Source organism: Lonchura striata, chromosome 5, assembly GCF_050655825.1.
Source record: "Lonchura striata isolate lonStrDom1 chromosome 5, ASM5065582v1, whole genome shotgun sequence".
In the NCBI taxonomy this organism is placed as follows: Eukaryota; Metazoa; Chordata; class Aves; order Passeriformes; family Estrildidae; genus Lonchura; species Lonchura striata.
In genome coordinates this window covers 34,516,598-34,540,954 of record NC_140707.1, presented here as the reverse complement: position 1 = coordinate 34,540,954, position 24,357 = coordinate 34,516,598, and the positions used below count along the sequence as shown (strand labels likewise).

General features: G+C 42.1%; 3 protein-coding genes across 8 annotated transcripts in view; 1 reads left to right on the top strand and 2 right to left on the bottom strand.

The window, feature by feature from the left end:
- KBTBD4 (kelch repeat and BTB domain containing 4) overlaps positions 1-157 on the bottom strand; it is a 19,397-nt gene extending 19,240 nt beyond the window's left edge. The window contains exon 1 of the mRNA XM_021533262.4: positions 6-157. Within this exon, the coding sequence (XP_021388937.1) occupies positions 6-24 (19 nt within the window). The 5' untranslated portion in view covers positions 25-157. The remainder of the gene's footprint in view (positions 1-5) is intronic.
- FAM180B (family with sequence similarity 180 member B) overlaps positions 1-24,357 on the top strand; it is a 106,002-nt gene that overhangs the window by 2,233 nt on the left and 79,412 nt on the right. For 4 of the 6 annotated variants that reach the window (XM_085580266.1, XM_085580264.1, XM_085580265.1 and 1 more), the window contains exon 1: positions 64-24,176. In XM_085580266.1, coding sequence (XP_085436392.1) covers positions 64-870 — 807 coding nt within the window. In that variant the 3' untranslated portion in view covers positions 871-24,176. Of the gene's footprint in view, positions 1-63; positions 24,177-24,357 lie in introns of those variants that run through there. The other 2 variants (XR_014955575.1, XM_085580267.1) reach the window with 2 other exon arrangements.
- On the bottom strand, positions 3,467-24,357 carry C1QTNF4 (C1q and TNF related 4). The gene is made up of 2 exons (XM_021533260.4): positions 24,181-24,357; positions 3,467-4,992 (listed from the first exon to the last, which is right to left on the bottom strand). Exon 2 carries the CDS (start codon positions 4,985-4,987, stop codon positions 3,884-3,886), a length of 1,104 nt encoding a protein of 367 aa, XP_021388935.1. The 5' UTR covers positions 4,988-4,992; positions 24,181-24,357; the 3' UTR covers positions 3,467-3,883.

The following is a 24,357-nucleotide window of genomic DNA, read 5'->3' as shown; positions in this document are numbered from 1 at the left end:
CTCACCTGTTCTGTTTGTTCTCATCCCTGCCGGATTTCAGGACCCCCGGAGAACGCCTCGGCGATGCCCAATGGCATTTGTGTCCCCTGGCACTGCGGGGCGCCGCCCACGGCGGCTGTGCCCGCGCCGGGACAAGGGACCGGCCCCGCTGGGCTTGGAGGCGGCCGCACCGGGGAGCGGCTGCGGCGGGGCTGCGGGGGGACGGCGGGGCGGGAGGCGGAGCTGCACAGCGGGGAAACGGGCTGTGGGGATGCTCGGAACCGGGCTGTGGGGCTGGCAGAGAAGGACGCGCACTGGGTCCCTCACGGCCCCGCCGACCCGCCCGAGGTGTGCTCGGCGGCGCTGCGTTGGGCTTTGCCCGCAGCGCGTCCGGCAGCGGTGCAGCTGTGCGGGGCTTTCCGTGACAGCGCTGCCCCTCTCTTCCAGATGCTCTGGGGAAGGCTGGATATCCAGGCCAACGGGACAATCCGGCTGCGGGATGAAGAGCTGGCCTCCCTACGCCCGGCACGGCGCTTCCTGCAGGTTTTAGAGGAGGAAGTTCCCAAAACACCGGCAGAGATTGAGCAGCACCTGAGATACTATTCACTGACCGACGCTCCCTTGCCTCCGACAGAGTTCGACCGTCTCCTTTTCACCAGTGTTTACAGTGCCTATCAGGTTCGCTCCATGCAGGGTCTGGATAAATCCCCCTGGATTGGCTTTTTCTCTCAGCTGGTTGATGAAATCTTCCGTGACCTGTGCAAGGGGCTCTGCCCTGCAAATACCACTCTCCTCCAGGCTTCCTGGCCTTGGAAGGAGAAGCCTTCACATTTAGCATCCCTGAAACATTTCTATCGCTCTAACCTGGCCAGGACCAAGAGAGACACCTAATGAGGGAACCCCCGTAGGAAAGGGCACACCTGGCTTCAGCTGCCTCCTTGGTTATTTTCAATGCTTTCCACAGTGTGCAGGACTTTCAATAAATATGCCACACCCTTTTGTCCTGCTTTCTGCACTGTGCTGACAACCCCCTCAGGATTTATGCGCAAGCTTTTATTTTTAAATGAAAAAAGGACAAAAGTGCATTTCTCCCCTTTCTGATTTTTTGCTAAGTGAGCTGTGCTGAATGGGGCAGTGCTATTTAGATGTCTTATCTATCTTGATCACTGATGCTCAGGAGAGATGGCTTGGAAGTATTTTTCTAAGATATTATGCTGGTGTCACAGCTGACTTCCTTTCAGATAATTCAGTTCACTCTCCTTATATTCTCACTGTGGTTTCAGACAAATACAAGATCTTTTCTCCTCTCCAGTAGCAGCTAAGCAGGTTTTGTTGTGTTTCATTATATAGGTCACATATTTAATTTAATTTTTCTCCTCATGTGGCATCATATTTTATGTGTCAACAGCAATTTCCCATATCACGTATTAATTTTTCTTTAAAAGGCAACCTGAAAAGGTATGTATTCCATGAAGCTTTCTAGTGTTTGCATATCATATTTACACATATACACAGCTTTGTTTCAGTTATCGTTTTGGAATATACTTCCTGAAATCTCATTTAAATTCTGAAGAATCCTGACCTAGTTATTTCTTCAGCAGATTTTGCCTTTCTTCTATAAAGTTTTTTTTTTTTGTACAGCTGTGGCATTTTACAAGCCAAACATAATAAACACATAGTCTCTATCAGAAATATAATTATTTTACAAAAAGACATCATTAACATTTGTCTGTCTTAAACACTGTGGTGTGGAATTAGATAAATGTAATTGTCTCCTCAGGAGGGTTTTGATTTTGATTCTTGTTGTTTCTAGCAGATTTCCTGCTGCACCTATAGGTACATAAATTTCAAACGTTCATTGCATGTGCTTAGACAATGGGATCCATAATTCCCTTTCTATCAATATAATTTTTCCATGTTAGACAAAAGAGGCATGTGTGACCTTCAGAGTGGGAACTGCTAGTTTCTGACCTAGTTAATCTTATTCCAAGCCATTGTAGCCCAACAGATGGAGAGGGAAAATGGTAAGGCAGGAACAAGAAGCCTGGAAGCAAGATGCTCCAGACAATGGCTTTAGAGGTCAGCTAAGGGTTTTGACAGGAGGTAGATTTAAAGCAGGTAGATTTGTTGCTGGATTTTTGTTTTGTGTGCTTGTTTCATTTTGGTTTGTGTTTTGGGGTTCTTTTTGTTTGTGTCTTTCTTTTTCACCCCAAATGGTATATTAATTAAAATTAGAATTTAATTGAAGTAAAACTTCTTGTCTTACCTTATGCTGTTTTTTTTTACATACTTCAAATCTTTACTCTTCATCCTTTTCCCAAATATGCCCCAGTCTTTAATGCCTAGGACATGTATGGAGTGACAGAGGCAGTGAGTTTGAGCAGAGTATCATCAAAAGGCTGAGCTGAGATGGCAGTGGTGCATAAAAATACTGTATTGCTGGAGAAAATACAGCCTGAGCCATACAAATATATGGAAAAATGCGGAGTGGGTTGGCTTGTGACTCAGATGCCAACACACTGCTTTGAACTCGGGATTTTGTTAGGAGCAGTTTTAGAGCATTGCTGCCTGTTGAACGGATTATAAAGTACACTGAAGTGATGCCATGAAGCTATGCACATGCTTAGGATGGTGCACGTTTGCAGTTTATGTATTTTTGGGATACAACCAGGGATTTAGCTCAACTGAAACAGCAGCAGTGGTGCTACGATGAAGTCTCCTGTGCTCCCACTACCTCCTCAGCAGATCCCGCCGGCTGCCCACCCCTGTTTGTCAGACTGTAGGAACACAACAGTGCCCACTGCAGCCACAGCAGCCTCTCCACAGGGCAAACTCTCGGTGGAACTCGGCACGTACAAAACCACTGGAAATGGATGCTGGACACATCACCCACGGTTCCTCTGACCCCGCCTGCAGGAGGCTATCAGTGCAGCACGTGGTGGGCCAGCAGCACCCTTGTGTTCAAGGGGCTCATTTCTGGGGAAGGTAACGCCCCTGGGGTCAGCAGAACCACTGCTGGGGTGGTACTACTCACACTTGGTGTTATGAGCCTGCTCCTGATCCTAATCTTTAGAGATTTAAAGACAGATTTCTTATTCTTCTTACTTACCTTGCTTCTGGGCTTTCAGAGCATGTTCCATTCACAGATTTGAGCCCTTATCTTTCACTATAAGATGCCTGCTCTTTTGTTTGCTTCTAAATGTATTCTTTACATTAAATGAAAGTTGAGATTCTCAACCACACCTTCTTGACTTCATCTACATCAGATAAAGAAAAGCACAAACCACTGTGAAACTTGCAATAAAATCATAAGAGGTACCATCCCTTCACACACACAAGTGATTAAAGAGTGTACACAGACAGACTGGCTCAGTAACACATCCTCAGCTCACACAATTACCATGCTTATCTCTCACCTGAGTTGATACCTCAGCCAATGACAAGCACACAAGTCTCACAAAGTAGCATAAATTCCAAACTGAGAACATTCTCATCTTTTGTATTTTTATTACATTCCTTTTCATTACACTTATTCCCTCCCTGGATAAATAAGGAAAATCACCACACCCTTTTCTCTCTGGATGCTGGAGATCTGCAGTATCATGACTGCAGTAGTTCTCTGGTCCTCAGCATCTCACTACAGTGCCCCACCCCTGCCCCAAAACTACCTCATGCTTTTATGTTAACTCAAACACCAACACGGGACACACAGCTACAACCCCAAAGGCCTCTCTAGGGACGAATGGCACACACAGCAGTGGCCCTGCTGACAGGGCACAAGTGTGCAGCGTAAGGAAAGCACTGGACACATGACAGCATGCTCAAAGCAGAAGATGATATTCAGAGAAGCTATACTCAAGTTCATGGCACCTTGGCTCTTCTTATGCTCCTTTCACATCTGCATTTAATTGTTTGACCCTTGAGGTGAGCTGGCACCTGGAAGCCACTTTGGCTGAGCCTCTGAATAGATGAGGAAGCCTGTGAAGGTGATGTACTTGCCATGGTTGCTGTAGGCACCATAGCCATCATGCTGATGGCTGTAGAGCCAAACAGTGTCCCCATATTGCAGAGGCAGCATGATGCTCTGGCTCTGCATCTCCCGCCTCTTGGAGTGGTTGTCATCATAGATCATGGCCTGCACCTCGTTGTGGTTCTTCATCAGTTTCACTGACATAGTCTTAAAGGGCATTTTGCCAATGGTGAAGGAGAAATAGTATGCACCAGGTATACGGCACGTGAAGATGCCAGTGGAGGAATTGAAATCTTTTCCAATATTCACAAACTCTGTATCAAATGTGATTGGCTCATGCTGGGTTTGCTTCTCATCTGTCCCCAGGAGACTCTGTGAGCGGGCAACAGAAAATGCAGAGCGAGGGTCCTGCACCCTCTTTGGTTGGTCAGGCAACACGTGTCGCTGTGAAGCTTCATTCTGCTCTCTGGGAAGTTGCTGAATTGTGTGAGGGTGTGGCCCCAGCTCTTGAGAGTCAAGAGCATTCTGGAAGAAGGCAGAAGTGTCTGGATAGATCAGGTAGCCATTGAAAGTTGTATAGGGCCCCACATTGCTGTAAAGAGCGTACTTGGGATCTCCATGTAAACGCAGCCACACTGTGTCCCCGTAGTCAAGCTGCAGCATGGCACTCTGGCTGGCCACCTTGCGCTCCTTGCGGTGATGTTCGTCATACACAATTACCTGCACCTCATTCTTGTTTCTCATCAGCATGACAGACAAGTTTTTCTTTGGGTATTTCCCAACGGTGAAGGAGAAGTAGTAGGCTCCTGGGATCCGGCAGCGGAACAATCCAGTCTTGGGGTCAAAATCATTGCCAATATTCACGTACACTTTGTCAAAGGTGATCACCATCTCAGAGCTCCCTTCCATGCTGCTGGTTCTGGCCACAGAGAAAGCAGAGCGAAATTCAGTACTGGTGTCTGCTGGGAAGCCATCTGTAGGAAGAAAAATCATGCAGCAAAAGAGGCCGAAGATGATCTGAACATTCAGTGTCATCATTTTATCTGGAAGAAAAAAGAAGCATATTTTAGCAGGAATAGCATTAATTTACAGCTCACACATGAGCTGAAATCCAGACTGAATATTGTTAAATAAACATGAAGAGCTATGTCCAAATATTGAAAAATTTCCAGTGTGTTCTCTGATCAGTGTATGGGACCACACCATAGTTCAGTTCCCAGCTTCACTTTTATATTTTCCTAGTGAGAGCTGGTCCTTTTTTAACCTGTACTCATGGAAAGAAAAAGCATCTTCTTTGCAGCTTGTCTGCAAAACACCATGTTGCTCACACTGCAGAGGGATCTCAGAGCCTGCTGGGGATTTGCCAGAGCTCCCTTTTGTTGTGCTTTTTTTATTTATAAGACCAAGGATGAAACAAAGCCCTACACAAACCCTGTATTATACAACTGAGATGCAGCTGAAGGGCAGGGAGAAGAGGACATATGCTCTAGAGATTCCCATGCAGATGCCATTGCCTCACAGTGCAGTAGTTGTTTCACAGGATGTGGAAGCTGGAAGCCAAATAAGTTGTTAGATCCCATTATTCCAACATGAATCTGTGAAAAGTATAAAGAAATATGAAGAAGGAATGTCTATGGAAGGAAGACAATGGAGAAAATTGCTGAAATAATAAAAAATAAGAAGGAAACCAAAATGGTAAGTAAAAGGAAAGTTTCCTAAAGTGTACAATTCCTGAGAGAAACTGATGAACCAAAAATGGCATAAAGGAAACAACTCCCTAAATGGATAACAAACCAGACATAAAAACTTCTTTGACCCCTAAAAAAAGTTAGGAGCTAATAGGATTTTCTGTGAATTTTTTTTTTGGACTGAGGCCAAAAATTATCTATTGGCGCTTTCAGGCTGGAAACAAAACTGCCAGTCATTCCAGTGAGAAGCTTCTCTCTCTGTCACCTCTCTGTACTTATTAGAATATCATTTAGGCTAGGAGGTAACTGCCTGGTTTGCAGTCTGCTCCATCTGTCACCCCCAAACTGGTGCCTTGCCAGCCTACAAACAATGAATTCACAGACCAGCAGAACAGAAGCAAAACATGCAACTCATTGAAGGGGGAGGGTTGAAGACCAATCCTGCATTAAAAAGGATAAAGGGGTAAATATTTGAATAATTTGAGATGGCTTAGTACTAGAAGTAAAGCAGACAGAATGCACATAGTCTGTGAGGTGGCAATGGGATCCTGCTTTGGCAAGGTGTGATACTTATTCTTGTATCGAGAATCACTCACCAGCAGGAATTCAGCTCGACCCCTGCTCTTTCACACTTGAAAATAAAACTGAAATCTGAGGTGCAGCTCTAATACATAAGAACCCAAGAATAAATTAAACTCTCAATTACATGAAAATGGCACACTAGCAAAGACTAGAAGAAATATCTGTCCCAATTTTACCTTACATCACTTCTCTCACAGACATCCTTAGCAGGGCTCTCAGCCTAAGCAGGCTTGTAAGTTTGTCAGTGAAGGGCTGAGCAAGGAGAGTTTGCTGTTCAGTGGAGCAAGGACGGGCTGCTGATCAGTGATTACACTGAGCAAGGATAACACTGCTGTTCTTAGTGCTGAAGAATGCTGAGACCAGCTTGACAAAACTCTCACCCACACCACAAGGACATGCAAGACTGAGGCTCCCTGACCGAGGCTGGGAGTAGCAAGGATGTGCAGGTCCTGATTTGGAAGTTGAAAAGGAGGAACTAAAAAGCTGCCAACACATTTTCCAGCAGAAAGCATATTTTGCTGATTAAGCCTGAGAACACATAATGTAAAAAATTCTTATTTTGAATGCATAATAAAGTCAATCACTTTATACTATAAAGACCAGCATCACTTTTGCAGAGCAAAGATTTCTAGCATACCTCCCTAAGGTGTGTGAAGATTCTTCCCTTCAGTGGGGACACTCCTCAAGGTTATTCCTTGAGGCTGAAAGACAGAGATTTTCCCAGTTGTTGGTGTGGGTGAGTAACATCAATCTCTGCTTAACAATTATTCTGCTACCTTGAATATAATTGCTTGAATATAATTGCTTCAAAAATAGTGCACTAAATCAGTAGTGATAGTGATCCATACTGTGTAGTAAATTATTCTGATTAAGGTTTTTTCCCCCTAATCATTATTGTAATAAATTAAAATAAATAATTTTATTTATATAAATATATTTGGTTTGCCATCCTTAATTTTGCAGGATGAAGTAATATAAAAGCTCAATTACACCTGTGTAACTCTTTAGATATAAGCCATTGACTAATGCTGGGGCTAAGACTGTATCCAGCTGTACCTTGGCTGCTCTCTCAGAAAGAATTTAGAAAGTAAGGGAGTCCTTTCTGTACCTTGTGGCTTCTGTTTGTGAAGGGAGGGCTTCTCTAATAAACTTTATCTGAAACTCCCATTCTGCCTGCAACATATCAGTATTTCCTGACCTAGCCTGCTTCTCCAGGCCCCCATGGGCTGCACTGAAGGTTGCTGAGAGAGCTGAGTGATGTCATTTTGAGGCCACTCTCTGTCAGCTTTGAAAGGTGATGGAGATCAGAGGAGGACTTTGGTGATTGGAGATAGGAAAATGTGGCACCTATCTTCAGAAAGGACAAGTGACACTACCTGCAAAACTACAGGGTAGTTGACCAGTTAGCCCCTCACTCTGGCCCCTGAGAAACTCATGGAATTTCTTCTTAGAACACATTTTTAGTCAAAGGACGTGTAATTTAGCACATGTTATTTAATTGAGCATAGACTAATCAAACTGATTCCCATCTTGTAGGAAGAGATCAGTGGATGTCATCTGCATTTTAGCAAGGCTTTCGTTTCAGTCTCCCAGAGCATTGCTCTAACCAAATTGTGATGTTAGATAAGTGGACTGCTAGAAAAGTGAAAAACTGACTGGATTATCAGGCTTGAGATCTAGTGTTTAATGTTTAGTTCCAGATGTCCTCTTCAATATTATTTATCAATGCCCTGATAGCAGAAAGAATGCTCACTGATCAAGACTGCAGATGACACCAAAACAGATGGTTAACCAATATACTTGGAGGCACAACTGTTATTCGGAGGAACCCAGATAGTCTGGTGGAATGGACTGAGAAGAAATTCAGTGACAAAAAATGCAAAATACTGTACTTGGATGGACTAACCTGTGTGTTGGTATGTTGCTGTTGAGGCAGGACGGGAATGAGGAGACTCTGTCTCAGAAGGTTGTGAGAGTAGAACTCTGGTTTATTCAAATGCGCTGCTCTTTACAGAGCTTCGTGAGGACCAATTCCATTGGTCCTGAAGTGCAAACAACCTACACCATTGGTGCAGAGTGCACCATGCACAGTGATAGAACTTAACTATAAACAATGTGAACAACAAGGATATAAAACTCTTACTTACATTCTTTTCTAACAGATTCCCAGGCTCCTGCCTGGTTAGAAACTTTCTATTTCTCTCTTTGACTGAATATGAGACCGACATTGGTACAGACTGGTGACTGACTGGTTGGAAATCTGTCTGAAAAGGAACTGTAAAGGATCTAGGGATCGAGGAGAACAGAAGTTTGTACCTGAGATAACACTGTGCCCTGCAGGTGCTGAAGGCTTACAGCCCTCTGGGGTGCAGAACAGAACACAGCCAGGAACCAGAGACTGTGATTATCGCTCTTTAGCTGGCACTTGAGTGACTCCAGAAGAGGGCAGCCAAGACGGCTGAGGTCCTTGCCCGACAAGGAGAGGCTGAGTGAACTGGGCTTGTTTAGCTTGGAAAAGAGAAAACTTTGGGGGGAATCTAGTAGCAACCTTCCAGTGCCTTTAGTGGCTCCTGACAGTGCAAGGTACTGCACTGATGAGCATGGTGGAAGAATAACAGACAATGGTCATTAAATCCAAAGGGGAAGACTCAGACCAGATGTAAGCAAAATAATTCCATGATGAGACAACTAAGAATGTAACAGTTCGCCCAAAGAGACTGAGAGATCTCCATCCTTGGAAGTTTACAAACAAGACTGGATTAAGCTGTGAGCAACCCAGTCTGCACTCACTGTTGGCCCTGCTTTCAGCAGGAACTTGGACTAGAGACTCCCTAAGTCATGATTCAAGCTTCTGTAACTGAATCTCATAGCTACTACTTCTTGCATTTAAAATTCACTCCCTAATAACTCTAGCCATGGCACTTACATGGAATTAACCAGCTAACAGCAGGTCTAACAGACAAATTATTTTCCACCCATCAAATTGCAGCATATTCATAGAAACAATTAATCCATACCCAAGTGTCACACATCTGCTTCCATGCTGTCTTTATTTTTCCTTACTTTGTGCATTCCTCAGGGCAATGACTGTCTTATCTTCCCGTGTCTGTACAGCACTTGGCTACTGCTGCCATTTAAACAATTCTAGTAGACCCTAATATCCCACCAAGAACTAAATCCCAAACTGTCACACTCGTGAGCCAGTTGCTGGTTCAGCAGTATTATTTTTGCAGTGATACATCTAGCATGGCAGGCTCATTCCAGCTTCCAGCTCAGAAAACCAAGCCCTAAAGGCAAACTTATAATGGCTGATGTTCCTGGTTCATACTCATTTATTGTTATTCCAGCGATCACCATGGTGTGGCTGCATGGAGAACCAGGATGACTGTGACATGGCTGCATGCTCTTGAGACAGCAAGTGACAGGAAAAGATTTGGCATTTGCACTTTTAGCAACAAGCCTGCTTTTCTGAAATGCTGTCTGTTCTTCAGACCTTGTTCAGCATATCCAGGAGCCGGGGGGGATACTGGAAGCACATCACTGCTGGCCAAAAAGCACAGAAAGACAAAAAACAGACCAAATTTAATAATGTGTGTAGTGAATCTGACCTTATGGGCCTCCAAATGACCACTATCCTTGTTTCTGTTTGAATGATAATTTCTCTGTAATAAGGTCACTTGTTGGATCACTCAATACAGTTGCAAAGACCCTCTGCTGGTGCTGTCCCTTATTTATCAGCTCTTTCCAAAAGCAAGTCATTTAAATAAGGCAGTTAATTATGCTGCACTTCCATTAGCAAGTTGTTTCCTTGACAGCTCCCACTCACCACTTTCAGCACTATTTAGATTATTTTAAAAATAATGTGGAAAGTATCTAATAACTGCCTCTCAAACTAAACCAGTCTAAGAATAAATTGCCAATCATTAGGAAGACACACCCAGCTAAAGGGGTTCTATAAACAGAGGCTCATGACAGCTTTTGGACTTGAGTATTGCCATAGTAGTTCTGAAAGATAAAGCTGCCAAAATGCCCTGTTCCTCCCTCAAAAATTGTTTCTGGTGCCCAAATCTCTTTTACTGGTATATTTCCTTCTGGCAGGGAAGAGATAGCACCGGGGAAATGAAGGTGGCCATGGACACTGTGGCATCAGCCTTGAGCTGATCGAAGTTTTAAAACTGAAGAGTGAGGTGGAAGATCCAGGCTAGAGATGGAAAACGGGTCTTCAGCATGTGGCAGCTGTGTTATTCTCATTACATTCACACATTAATTAGGGCCCTTTGGCCCTTACCCTGCCATTCCTTATTGTCCCAACTCCACAGAAGCATAGAATGAAGCTAAGCATACCCAAGGGATAACCTAGGAAGGCTACTGCTTTTACTTCAGGCAGTACCAGCAGGGACAGCAGCCCACAGAGAAGTCAAGAAACTAATTTTGGAATAGGAGGTACAAAACACATGATGTGGCTAAACAATTCTCAAAGACACTGGCATTTAATTAGTGACCTGAAATTCAGAAGAGGCTAAAGTGGTACTGACTCACATAGTAGAACAAGAGCTGCAAAACTTTCTTGAAATGAAAGTCAGAATTCACCATTTCCATGACCCAGGAAATTTTAATAGCTTTGAGTTTGCTGGAGGTGATTTTTCTGTCCTGGAACAGAATCAATCCACTAGTGAAAAGACAATTAGTTTTACTCTTCTATTGAGACACATGGATTTACAAAAGGACATTCAACAATAGAAAGGTCACCCCATTTCTACACTTGCAGGACAGACCTTCTTGTGAAACCCACAAGGGTTTTCTTTTTATTCCAAAATATTAATTATCCAGATTCCCTAGTCCTACCTTATGCAAGAGTCCTTTAATTTCAGTGGGAGTTTTGCCAGGAATATCACTGAAGAGTGAGATATGAAACAAAATTGAAGCAGTACAATTGGATCAGCTGTTACTAAAAGGTTTTTAAATCCTGTAAGCTGCAAGAGCAAAGACCTGTTCTCCCTAGCTCTCACCCTAATATTTAAGGACAGCTGCAAATGTTTCAATTATTTGAATCAGTGAAAGCCTGTATAATGAACATCCTTCTTGGACTATAGTTAACCAGATTTTTTTTTCCCAAGATACCACATACTGTCTGTTCCACTCATCCAATACAGATTAAGAACATCAGATAATGATGCAAATGCATCAGTTCTTCCAACATAAAAGAGAAAATAATTGTTGCACATCCTCAAAAGCAAAATCTGTATAAGAGTATGTGAGTAACAAAATCAGTGATTCACTTATGGCTCTGGCCTTTCTCTGCTTTTGATGAATGTGTTGGTTTTTTTTAAGTCTGACACAATCCTAGGAGGTAAAACATTGTCTGAAGCATTCAGGATGCCTTTTGGAAACTATATGTCACACCTTGAATGACAGACATGTATGGCATTAATATAGAAAGTGCTCAATTTTGAATGTTTCCCAGAGTCAAAGGAGAGCCCTTTAACATAATAAACCAGCTTCGGCATACTCGAAAATATGTGAAGAGGCAAAAATTATTTTCAAGTGCCTCAACTCCAGCCATACTCAGGAAATGGAAATGGAGAGACTTTTTTGGCAGAAGCCACTACTGTTATCTTGCATTTCAGAATATGATGAAACTTCAACTTCAACTGAAGTCCTAACAACTCTGGTTAAGCTAAAGTGATGTTACGTGAAATGATGTAAATTCACTGACCAAAATAAAAACATGATTGTTCTGACATTAATATTTTTCTTCTTTAACATAATTTAAGAAAATTTTCATACACATTTGAAGTGCCAGGGTGACACACTGCATCTGCCTTTTTGGCTACCATTACATTTTAGAATACATTAATTTAGACAAAATGGTGTTTTAGTAGAGAAGATGGCTGAATAAATCCTAGGTGGGAGCAAGGAGTTATTCCAGCAAACTAATTCTTTAAGATTTAATACTTTTTTACATCCTTTTCTAAATGAACACATTACACAAGTCCAACTCTCCACCATGTACACACTGCTCAAGAAAACAGGACTAAAACTTCAAAGCAAAGAAACATACTCTGGCCAGAAGTGAAAAAACAGAAAACACTGCTAGAACATTTGAGTTTAAACTGTAGTTCATTAAACATGTTGAATACTGTAAAGTTGTTTGGCATATGCAGTTAAACCAGCTGTTGATAAGCAATCATCAAAATTACGCCAGCAATAAACAGTGAAAAAACCTAGCCATTGATGGGAAGGAGTTCAAACAAACAGCTTCTGTGAAAGCAGAGGCCAGAGGAGACAGGAAACCACATCTTGAGAAAACCAAGTCTGCTGCTGTGCAGTGTTTATTTAACATTGCTACCTTTAGACATAAAACACTGAGACCATTTCAACAGTTGGAATTTTCACATGGATCCCACTACAGTTACAGTAATGCCAAAGTTAAACCATCTCTTTTCTTGGCCCCAAGCATTTTTTAACCTTTTTAGACCTGGTTTATGTGTGCGTTTCTTTTTCTTGGTGTTCACAAGAGATGCTGAGACTGTGGAATGAGGCCCTATTGGAGCATTTCATCTCTCCAAGCAGGAATCATACTGCTACACCAGAAGGGAGATCACACTGGCATAAAGGATTAACAAAGAGTCTGGCTTGGAATACCAGGAGATATTTTGATAGAAAGTATCTGACACTTTGGCAGCAAATACCATAAAGTTAGGAGAGTGAGAGAGGAAGGCCCCAAAGGCAGACTCAGAGGATGGAGTAGAGGGCAATTTCCTTGCTCCAGGTGGCTGGGATAGAAGCCGTGTAGCAGGAGGACTTTCCCATCAAAGTCCTGGGTGTTTTTGCCTGTGAAGGTAAAACCATATGAAGCAAAAAGACACTGCCAGAGACTGTGCCAGCAACAGACCTACTGGGATGACAGATACTTAATGAGAAAGAATGCTGACTACAAGCAGTGCAATTCAGGCTATTCTAATGCAAAAGTCTTTAAAAATGAACAAGAATTATTTACAGGGTTTTTATTTTAAACTTATCACCTGGATTAAGATATTTAAAATTAATATGATGGCTGTGGATATTAAAGGTGTATTTGCATGAGTCCAGAGGAGGGCTACAAAGATAACCAGAGGGCTGGAGCACCTCTTCAATGAAGATTGGCTGAGAGAGTTGGATTTGCTCAGTTTAGAGAAGGCCTCAGGGTGACCTTATTGAAGCCTTCCAGTACCTAAAGGGCTATGAGAAAGCAAGAAGACAGACTTGACAAAAGGGCATGTAGTGACAGGACAAGGGAGAATGGCTTTAAACTAAAAGAGGATAGGCTTAGATTAGATATTTAGAAAAAGATCTTTCCTGTGAGGGTGGTGAAGCACTGGAACAGGTTTCCCAGAGAGTTGTGGATGCCTCATCCCTGGAAGTGTTCAAGGCCAGGTGGGATGGGGCTTGGAGCAACCTGGTCTAGTGCAAGGTATCCCTGCCCATGGCAGGGGTGTGGAACTAAATGATCTCTAAGGTCCCTTCCAAACCAAACCATTACATGATTCTATGAAATAAAATGGTTTTATTTCATCATCTGACAGAACTGGAATGACCAAGTTAGTACCACAGCAGTGCTAAAGGAGAAGGTGAAGAGGAAGTCAATGACTGTACAAATGAGAGACACTTAAGAGGCAATGAGGAAGAAAACTTTGAAGTGTTTACAAAATATTTTTCTAGGTTGGAGACAAAAACTGGGAACCTATGGAAAATGCAGATGGGTTCAGCATCCCAGACTACTGCTGTAATTTTCTCTTTTAGTGAGAGTTTTTGCATGAGAAAGATAAATAATTTTTCCCAATAACATAAGAAGCCTGAGGACTTTAAAGGGCTCATACAGAAATAAATACTGTTTGGACAACCCCACTGATCACAAGCTTATTAAGGCTTTCCTGAAGTGGCAGGATAGTTCAAATCCTTAGGGACATTAAAAAGAAATAAATCTCTGCTTTAAAGTCAGTTGGGTAAACTGAGCTGTGAGTGACAGAGTGGAAACACTAGGTAGGCAGAATGACACTGGAATCAGTACTCTGGAATCAACTCGAATTCCAGCCCCTTTATTCTTTCTGTTTTATTGTTACACATCATAGCTTTTTCTAGCAGTTTGTAGACACTACTTCCTTCCAGTGAAGTAAGGTTTAGCTCTCAGGAAAATCTCCACTCCCTCTGCTAACAAATCAAAGTCCAACAACAGTTCAGAGAACATCAGTAGGTGTTTAGTATAGGTAAATACACCTACAGTATAGGCAGATATTTGACTTGTTTTGAACCACACTTTCCTCTATGGACCTAAGCAAGAGTTTGCTTCAGTGCAGCTGAATTAATATTTTCATCCTCCAATCACGCTCACCAGAAGAGGAGTTTCCTGGGCTCTTCTCAGAATTAATGCTATATTTGTCAATTTTCTTTAAATGCTTAGTTGTAACAAATACTTAGAGACATTAAACTAGAGGTCATCAAGATGAGAGTAAATATTCCAGTTAAACACAGGCTGTACAGGCTTTCCTTCCTGTTCCCTGTTGCCTTCCACTTTCATTCACATTTCCAGTCATCAAGCAGCACGCTATGGCACCATCAGTTGGGCAAAATCTTGCAGTGATTCTTTCATGCTCTTCTCTTATCTCCTCACTAAAAATGAAAACAACTGTTAACAGTAGGTTTATTTGTCCAGGAACTAATAGAAACCTGTGGAACCTGAGCCCCACAAAAATGTAGCAAATAGGAAAGCAATTGGCATTAGAGGAATTACAACTTTCGTGTTACACCTTCCTGTTGAAGACTGTTGTCCTGGAAATTGTGATGATATTACAAGAGATACTGGAACCTGTGGTGTGCTCTCAAGGCTTGTCCATTGTCCTCTCTGTAATGGTTTTATGTCCTCAATTTTCCTTCTGTGAATTTGTGCTCCTGCACTTTGTCAATATATGATTTTAATTTAATTGCAGTGTAAGATCCTAATCAAAGAACAAGATTGAGATTTTTCTTTTCTGTTTTCTTTTACAGCTGCATAGACATACCTTCTCTCTCTTTCTCACTTCAGTGGGCAAATAATCATAATTTTTTCCTAGAACTCTGCACCTGCAGAAGTTGTTTTCAAACCCTTCCCCCACTCACTGGAATGCTGTCCTCCAGACATTTCTCTAAGACCTGTCACATCACCCAAGTGAGTAAAAGCTAAAGGGAATATGCTGGTTCTTGCTGGTTAATCATCAAGTCTCAAGTTAGGATAAACCTGTGGAGTCCAACAGTGGTCGCCCATGGGAATTAATGGATAGCTGAGTGCCAGTTAGGATTACATGCCATGACAACGAAAAACATTTTTGTTTCATCGTTATGTCTGAACTCACTGTCTGATTTAGCAGTCCAAAAATTTTCTCAAGGTGGGTAAATCTGGTCTCCACCCTAACAATCTGCAGTTAACAGAAAACTGTCAGAAAAAATGAAATTAGTTTTACTTCACTTGATAAATCAACTTCTAATGCTATGTTTTATGCTGACTACTGTTTTCTGACAGTAGGCTTTGCAAATCTATCTGAAAAATCTCTCAATGTACTGGGGCACTTTCCTACAGGAATGCTGCTTTCTTTGTGAGTTTTTTAGCGTGTCTTGACAGGTAAGTCAGGAAAACATGCTGTCTTTTAACATCTGCCATCACACTCAGCCAAAAATCCACATTCATTTCTTTTCATGCCCTGCTGTTTCATTACTGTAAAGAAACCCAGAGAACACTAAATTGCGCTGCAGTGCTGCTCTACACTGTCAACATGCGGCAACATCTCAATTTGGAAATTCACTGAGCTCTAGTTTAGGTAAGAAGGTGATAAAAGGCATTAAGATCCATTTATCTTTCATCTCTGCTCTGGCACTTTCATTTCTGCCCGTCCTCCTACTGGATCAGGATGCAGACCTGAATGAAGACTCTCTGTGGTGAAAAAGGGGTGTCAGTCAAAATCCACATATGCTAATAAGTCTTTTTTCTGGTCCTGTTCTCCAGCTGTTTAACTGGATCATAGAATCATAGAATGATTTGGGTTGCAAGAGAGCGTAAAGATCGCCTAGTTCCAGCCCTCTGCCATAAGCAGGGACGCCTTCCACTAGACCAGGTTGCTCAGAGTCCTATCCAACCTGGCCTTGAGCACTTCCAAGGATGGACATTCATAGCCTCTCTGGGAAATCTGTTCCAGTTCTTCATCACCCTTACAAGAAAGAATTTCTTCCATTAAAAGAAAGATTTTTTTTTCTTTCCTCACAATAAAAAATTATTATCCATGATAATCCTGTTGCTTTTGTACCCAGTGAATTGGTAGACATATAAGAAACAATAATTGAAAGAATGCCTGGGACTACTCTCATTTTTGTCACCAGACAGTTGAGACCCCTTGAGATAGGGACTTCCCCTGGTATGGAACAGAAGTTCTTGATGAACACTGAAATTCTTCAATACATACAGTGACCTTCAATATCAAGTGCTTTTAATGAATCAGGTTTATCCAATACTTGGCCCACTAGCAATCTTTCTTTTATGTCTACAAATACACAATTAAAACCAGCAAAGTAAATCAGCAGGATTCGTAAATTGTCATCCTTATTAATACTGACACTTCACAACTAGCCAACCAGCAAAGTGTAATTCCCCACTTTCACTCTTACCTGCCAAATCCCTTGTGACCAGACCTCTCTGAGGAAAATCTATAGACAGTTGAAACCTGAGCTCTTTCAATTTTTTAGCCATTTCACTAGCAATTATTTCACAGAAGGCTATAGCTTTTGCAAATGAAAAAACCCAAGACTGTGAATTGATATTTGATATCTTCATAAAATCACTGATTCCACTTTTAAAACATTTAGTATATTTTGGTTCATTGAATTAATCAGCTTGTCATCTTTTTCAACAGGGAACTGTGAAGTTCCTCCCCAACACCCTGCATAAGTCAAGTTTTCACTTCACAAGTTTTTGAACCTGGATTTTTCTGTGACAATCTGACACAGAGGTGCTGCCGCCTACAAGACAGAATCTACAGCCTTGGATGGAGGGACAGAGAGAAGCATTCCTGAGCAATGCCCTCAATACACACATACCTTTACAAGATTTTTCCAATATCTGCTTTCTAGCTTTATATTGCTTCCGGTATTTAAAAAACGTCAGTCCCCTCATCATGGCAGCAGAAATGCCTGTGTGACTATTTCTGCAAAACTGTCTGTATTGGGGAGCTGCTGGTAAAAGGACTTGGCATTGCCAACAGAAGGCACTGCTGGACACTGCTCTTCACTCATCAGCTCCTCATGCACAGGGAGGAAGCTCTCAGTCCTGTCAAGTGCTCACAGATTCCCGGCTCATGTCCACGACCAGCCAGGTTCCTTCCAGGCAAAATTGCCTTTGACAGCTTGAAGCTGTTGCCTCTGATTTTGCTAATAGGAAAATAATTTTGTTAAAATACTGAAAAAACAACTGCGGCAATGCATTGGCAGGTTTTACTTGACTTTTAGACTCTAGTTGGACCTAATATAAATAATATGAAGGATATGGCTGCCCTGAACCCAGCTATGCAGATGCTTCATTTAAAGCAGGCTTGGATATCATTACTTTGCATTAAATACTCAGCTCATACTGAAGGAAGGGCCATTTGCAACAGCCTACACAATTTCCTTACAGCCACATTGAGAAATTTCAGTCATGCAACCTAAACCCAAACATTCATATTGAGTTCATATTTAAGACAGTGCATCCTCTATTCAAATTCTTTCATTCCCCTACCTTCCTTGTAGCTACTTCTGTCTAACATCCCTCCTTTTCAAGATAATTATCAACATTTTCCACCAGGAGAAACATTTACCATCTGCAGAACCCTCTCCAGCATGTTCAGTATTTTTCTGCACAGCGTGTCACAGATTTCCTCACAAGTTTCCTGAAGAATAACCCTTTCACCTTGTTGTCTTCTCCTAATAGTAAAAATAGGAATTTTTTTTTTTACATTAGCTATATTTGCTTTATCTCCTTCCAGAACCAACTTGTTCCAAAGCTAAATTTCCTTTAGCACTGGATCACAGTAAGCCTTCTTTTGGATACCCTTTCTGTCTCTCAAATAAAGACTGTTTCACACACTCATCTGAGAAGTAAAGACAGTAAAAGCAAGGATGGGAAGAGGAATTATGAAATAAACTCAGGCAAAGCAGTATAAGCTGATGTCAAGCACTGCTCAGTCCTTGGGTGGAAGGGATGTGAATTTGCTTTGAAATATCTGGGTCATCAAGTGGCTGGCTTTCTAAGCATATAATTATTTTTCCCAAGGTGTTAGCAGTAATGGAAGATGGGGGCAGGGGAAAAGTCCATCACAGCTTATACAGTGTCACGGTTTGTGTTCATGTGTCCCAGAGTAAATAAAAAAATCAGGATTTCCATTAATTTATGGACAGTTCCAGCATAAGATTGTTTAAATTATGAGAGATTATTATTCTAATATGTTCACTGAGCAACAGCTCAGTGAAAACAGACTACTAAAAAGTGCAGCCTAACTCTTTATTTTCTCCTTTACTTGTTCATTCAACACAGATTCTTTCCAGCGGATTCTCTTTCAGTCCTAGAGAGTACCTGTTTTCACAGAAAAAAATCCCTATTGCCTGCTTGCTATAAAAACACTTCCACTGCTCCCAGTACAAGAGCTTTTCTTTTTGTTTGAGTGAAAAGGTCTAAAGCCTGAGGAGAGAGAAAAAACCCTCTCCCTTTAGAGGATTAAAAAATTGTTTGGTTGGACTCAGAATTTGTTCTATTCATGATTTTATGTACAGTCCACCACTTCAGCATCCCAAAGTGTTCATCATTGCTCTCTTTTTTCTTTCTACCTGTCTCCTCACAGAGATCCAGGATTTTTCACCATGCACAGGGGACTGTCTGTTCCATTTATATTAAACAATATATGTTAAACCGTGAGTACTACAGGACCTAGATTTTCTCTCCTTGGATAAATGCCTAAAAATATAAATCATAGGACTATGATTTATTTTATTCCTATTCTGAATTACATTATTTCATTTCATTTTACATCTAAAAACCATTTTTGGACTACAGCCTTTCATTCAAAGAACAAAATACTAGAAGAGTTTGTATTTTCAGTTTAGATAATTTTACTAATTCCTAATCTTGATTACTTTTTCTTCTTCCATAGCATTGTTTCAGCATTCATAAACTCAATCAAGCATCTGCTCCTGGGAAATCAGAATGTCCCATTCCTTCCCCTTTCTCCCAGAAAGAGAGACCTCTTCTAACTGTCTTCTAGAAAGCTCTTACTCTTCTTTCAGGCTCTTTTCAGAAAGAGCTGGTCTGTGGTCTTGGTGCTGTGCTACCCCTGGATATCAGACGAACATCAGAAATGATGATCAGAAACATGAAATGATAATCTTAATAAAATGATAGAAGAATGGTCTAGAGGAGAACTTAAGACACTGAACAGTCGAAGGTGCTTTCCCATTGCAGGATCACTAGCCTTATTTGATTCTTCACAGATGATTGTCTAACCTGTTCTTAAGATGTCTTTAGAACCTCCCTATATCAAATATGCAACTGTTTTTATTATCCTAGGTGCTAGAAAATTATTCTTGTGGTTTAAAATAATCTTACTTTCTTCTGCTTCTTGCTTTCTTCTCCATCCACCATGAGCCTGAAGAAAAGATCATCCCCTCATCTATTTTTTATCTGAAGGCTGTTATATTCCCCTGTCAAATTTCTGGTCTAAAAATTACAGTTATTTCAAATCATCTTGCAGGTCACATTTTTCTGACCTGCGATGAGTCCTGCTACCCTCCTCTGGACTCCCTCTGTTTGAATTGCACCTGTCTCAAAGTGTAAAAACCAAAACTTTGCACAGCCCCCAAACTGAGGATTTGGCCTCAGAGCAAACGGATTGCTTCATGTCTTCCAGACTTCCATGTCTTTTACATATTCTAGCAAGATGTTTGCCTTTATTTGCAACAGCATGACATTGACTCATATTCAGCTTGTGATCTATCATAACATACTCTTTTCTGTGGAGTTGCAACCTAGTAATTTACTTCTGTCTTGTGCTTATTTGGTTGGCAATTTCTGCCTTATTGTAGAACCTTGTATTTATCCCTACTGAATTTAATTCAGCTCTTTTCCTAGAGAAAGTATTCCAATTTATTGGAAAAATTTTGAATTCTAGTATTTTCCTCCTGCATCTTTCAAATATCACAGTTTTATGTCCCTGGAAAATGTGCTATACCCACTCCTTATATTACCATCCAGGACCTCTAGGAAAACACTGAATAGAAGTAGATCCAGGTCACCCCAATGCAGCTACTGTGTCAGTGTTAAGCAGCTTGTGGCCTCTCTGAAGGACTGGCACATACTAAAAGCATACATATTATGAGCTTTGAATCTTCTGATATTATTTAAAGAAGATCTGCCTATTCAGATAATCATGTTTACCCCGTTTATAGCCTCCTGCACCTGCTATGCCCCATGCTTCACCAAAACAAATATTTGCATTAATGTGCTAACCATAGTCACGAATGTCAACTTTTACATTAAAAAAACCCCAAACCCAAATGAAATCTCCCATTCTTTTTCTACAAATAGCCTTTAATATGTAAACTGAACAGAAACCAATTCTGTTAGAACCCGCTGGAATGCTGACAAAACAATTGGGAAAGATGTGACCATTTCTCTTCATAGATTTAGGGGTGTGACAGAAATGTCCTAATTTATTACAATCTAATTAATTTATTACATTCTAATTTATTACATTGTAACTGTAGTTACAACAGCAGCATATACTTCAAGGGCAGCACCAAGGCAGCTGGTTGATTCAATGGACTAAACATTCCTTTGCATCTGCTCTTGACCAATGACTACAGGATCTTTTCCTCAGAGCTAAAACACCAGCTATGACAGTCACAAGCAGGCACATTGCAGACAGTAAGCCTTTGTGTACATTGGAATAAAGATGATCTGGTATTCCTGCTAACAGCAGAGGCTTAACTCTCTTGTCTAGCCCTGACTCTTATTCCAGTAGTTATTACCACAGTGACCCCAAATTCCTTAACCCAATATGGACAGTTTTCCTGGAACTGTGGCAGAAGCCCTGGCACAGCAGAAAACATGCATGGTGCAAATTAACCAGCTGGAGGGTAAAGAGGGAGAAATAAGGCTTTATAAATTTTACCTGTTTCCCAGTGGGGCCCTAGTAATCAATTATTAGCCCCTGGAGTAGTCACTTACTGCTTGCTCTGTGATCATCTGATTCTGGCAGTGTTACCTCTGCTGGAGACCTCAGACCTTTGATTAGATGCAGCAGGAATTCCTCCTTTGTTCTCTAACCTGTCTGGAGGAAACTAAAGAGAAGCTTTACAACTAGAGAGAAGCTTTATAGGGACAAGAACCCAGGGGTAGATTTGGTATTCACAGAACACCAGCAGCACAGCAGTTGTGTAATACTGGCTTACCTCATTTGAACATCACACAAATGTCCTTATCTAGGAGAGGGTCAAAGCAAAAGGTACAGAAAAACTCAAAGGAAAAACGAAGTCCTGACTTTACTTCCACTTGGATTGGATGGCCAAGGGGATCTATACTAAATTTCTGAGTGCCAAATGAGAAGTAAGAGGCTTACATCTCAGAGATCAGAGCCAGTATTTCAAACACTGTAAGATGAACTATCAAATTGCTGAGCCTTAATGTGTCTTCCAAGACAGTACAAAGAACCTCACCCCTATAGATTAGTCAGTAAACTGCAATTCAGTGAAACATCATTTTCCTTAACTGTGTGCCTTGGAGTAGAATACATGCTTCATATTTTGGTGATTTAAAAAGGTAGCTGCATGGAAGAGTTCAGGAGTAAAACCCACCAAATCCTAACGTCTGACCTCAGATGCTGATAACAAAGCCCTAGACATCATCATCTGTAAGACAATAGCAATTTCAAACCCTATTTTTTTCCTCTATTCTTTTGCCTAAAAGTCAATACAGAGATGAGTATCTCTTGGAGGAAGACATTTTTCAGCTGAAAAGACTATATTCTTAGAGGTACTCACCTCTTTGGAAATCTACTGTCACTAATAGTATCAGTTCATTTCAATGCTTTCTGCCTATAACTAACCCTAAGAATAGGTGAAATTCTGGCACAATGACAGTGATCACTCAGAGGCTCACTGCCTGTCCATTTTCTGCTAGCACTGGCCTCTTTTTCTTTTGGTCTTTGTATTACAGGGTGCTCTGCACAGAAGGTTCAAACCATCTTGTCTCTTTACACCTTTGATATATCATTTTTCTCTGTGTGTCTGTGTTCATCTAGGTTACTTTACACAAAAGGTTATAGGTTATTTTATACAACAGTAAGTCTTCCAAGAGTTGGTGATGAACAGGCAGCCTTCCTGCTCTTCCAAAATATACCTTTTATTAAAATGGAGACTATAAAAGCTATCATGCACTACATGAATACAAGTCACAGGATAGTAATTCTGTTTTTCACAAGTATAGCTGCTGCCATTGTGGGCCCACCCAGCCTTCTGTATTTGGAAAATATGAATAGTTCACAGTTTATGAATAGAGAGCACAGCACAATGGATAGGTGACTACACAAGTAAAATATAAATAACAACACAACTAAAACATAAATAACAACAAACAGGGTTCTGAATTTTGGGCCCAAATCTCTGGTTCCAATGTATTTTATTCCTGCATCTGTTTTTTCACCTACAAAAGAGCAAATGTCTATAACACCAACAAACTGTCAGATTTAAACCAATTCTATATCAAAGCCATAGGTTCTCCATTATGGTAACCAAATGCCCTCTGAAGGCATTGTTCCTTTCAGAGACAAAATACAAAACTCATCTGTAGACCCTAGTCCACAATCCATTCAGTACTTTGAATTATAGCTTTTTAGAGGGAAACAGAAGGAATGCACAGGGTAATGCTGCTCTATTGGGAATCCTCATTCTTCCTTGACATTCCTCCTAGCGCTACAAATTAACCCTTAAAAATGGCTAGACAAGGAAACAGCTGCCATATGCCAAGATAGGATTGCAGCCTCACTGGTGTGTTTCAAACTCTTGTTACACATCGTGTCCCTGGAGAAGAGAAACTGCAGAAGGTTGCAATAGCATCAGAATGAATAATTGAAGCTCGGCTCATTCAGAATGTGCATAAACGGAAGGGTCACAATGCTGCCTTCTAGTCAGCCAGCAGTGCAGAAACACACCAGTGTCTAATAGAAACATCATCTAGAGATACTGACCTACTTCCCTGGGAGCTTTTACAGAGTGGGTTGAGGATGCGACAGTGGGATGGCCAAGTACACAGAGAATTAAATCATATTATCTAACAGAAAATAGTACATAACAGACTCAGTTGTATATGCTACTCTTGGTAAAACCCTCGAGACTTTGTTTCACCTAGAAACCAGATATCCATACAAAATAAATGCTATTTCCCACCTGAGAAACTGTCCCTGTGGGAATTTGCCAGGATGCTCTTCCCCATGGTGAATCCCTGGGAGCTTTTCCTACCTCGGCTCCATGACAAGTGGGGCCAAAATTTTATATCCCTTCCCACATCAACTCTACAGCCATTTAACATTGGGAATGATAGGTGTGAGGGAGGGTAACTCGGGCATTTCCCGCTATTGTCCAGCCGCTCGGTGGGAACGGAGGGAGCGCATCTCGCCCTGCCCCCGAGGGCCAGGGGCTGGGACACCGCAGGGTGCCCCGAGCGCAGCCCCCCTCCACCAGGACGGCGGCGGCCGCCGCCAGAACCCCGACGGTCCCTCCGCTCCGCACCGCCGGCCACCCCTCAGGAGCCGCCGGGGCCAGGCCCGCCCGCAGCCCCGCTCCCATCGCCCCAGTCCGAGCGGGGGACCCCAGCTCCGCGCCCGGCCCAGACGGCGCAGCCCGGCCCCAGCGGCGGCGGCTCCCCCGGCACGGTACCTGCTGCGCCCCGCGGCGGCGGCTCCGCGGCGGCGGCGGCTGAGCGCGGTGCGGGGCGCGGTGCGGGGCGCGGTGCGGAGCGCGGTGCGGAGCGCGGTGCGGGGCGCGGTGCGGGGCGCGGTGCGGAGCGCGGTGCGGGGCGCGGTAGGAGCGCGGTAGGAGCGGGGCCGCGGCGCT

Excerpts from the sequence above, each read along its gene's own strand:
- C1QTNF4 (XM_021533260.4), bottom strand. The coding sequence starts at position 4,987 with ATGATGACACTGAATGTTCAGATCATCTTCGGCCTCTTTTGCTGCATG.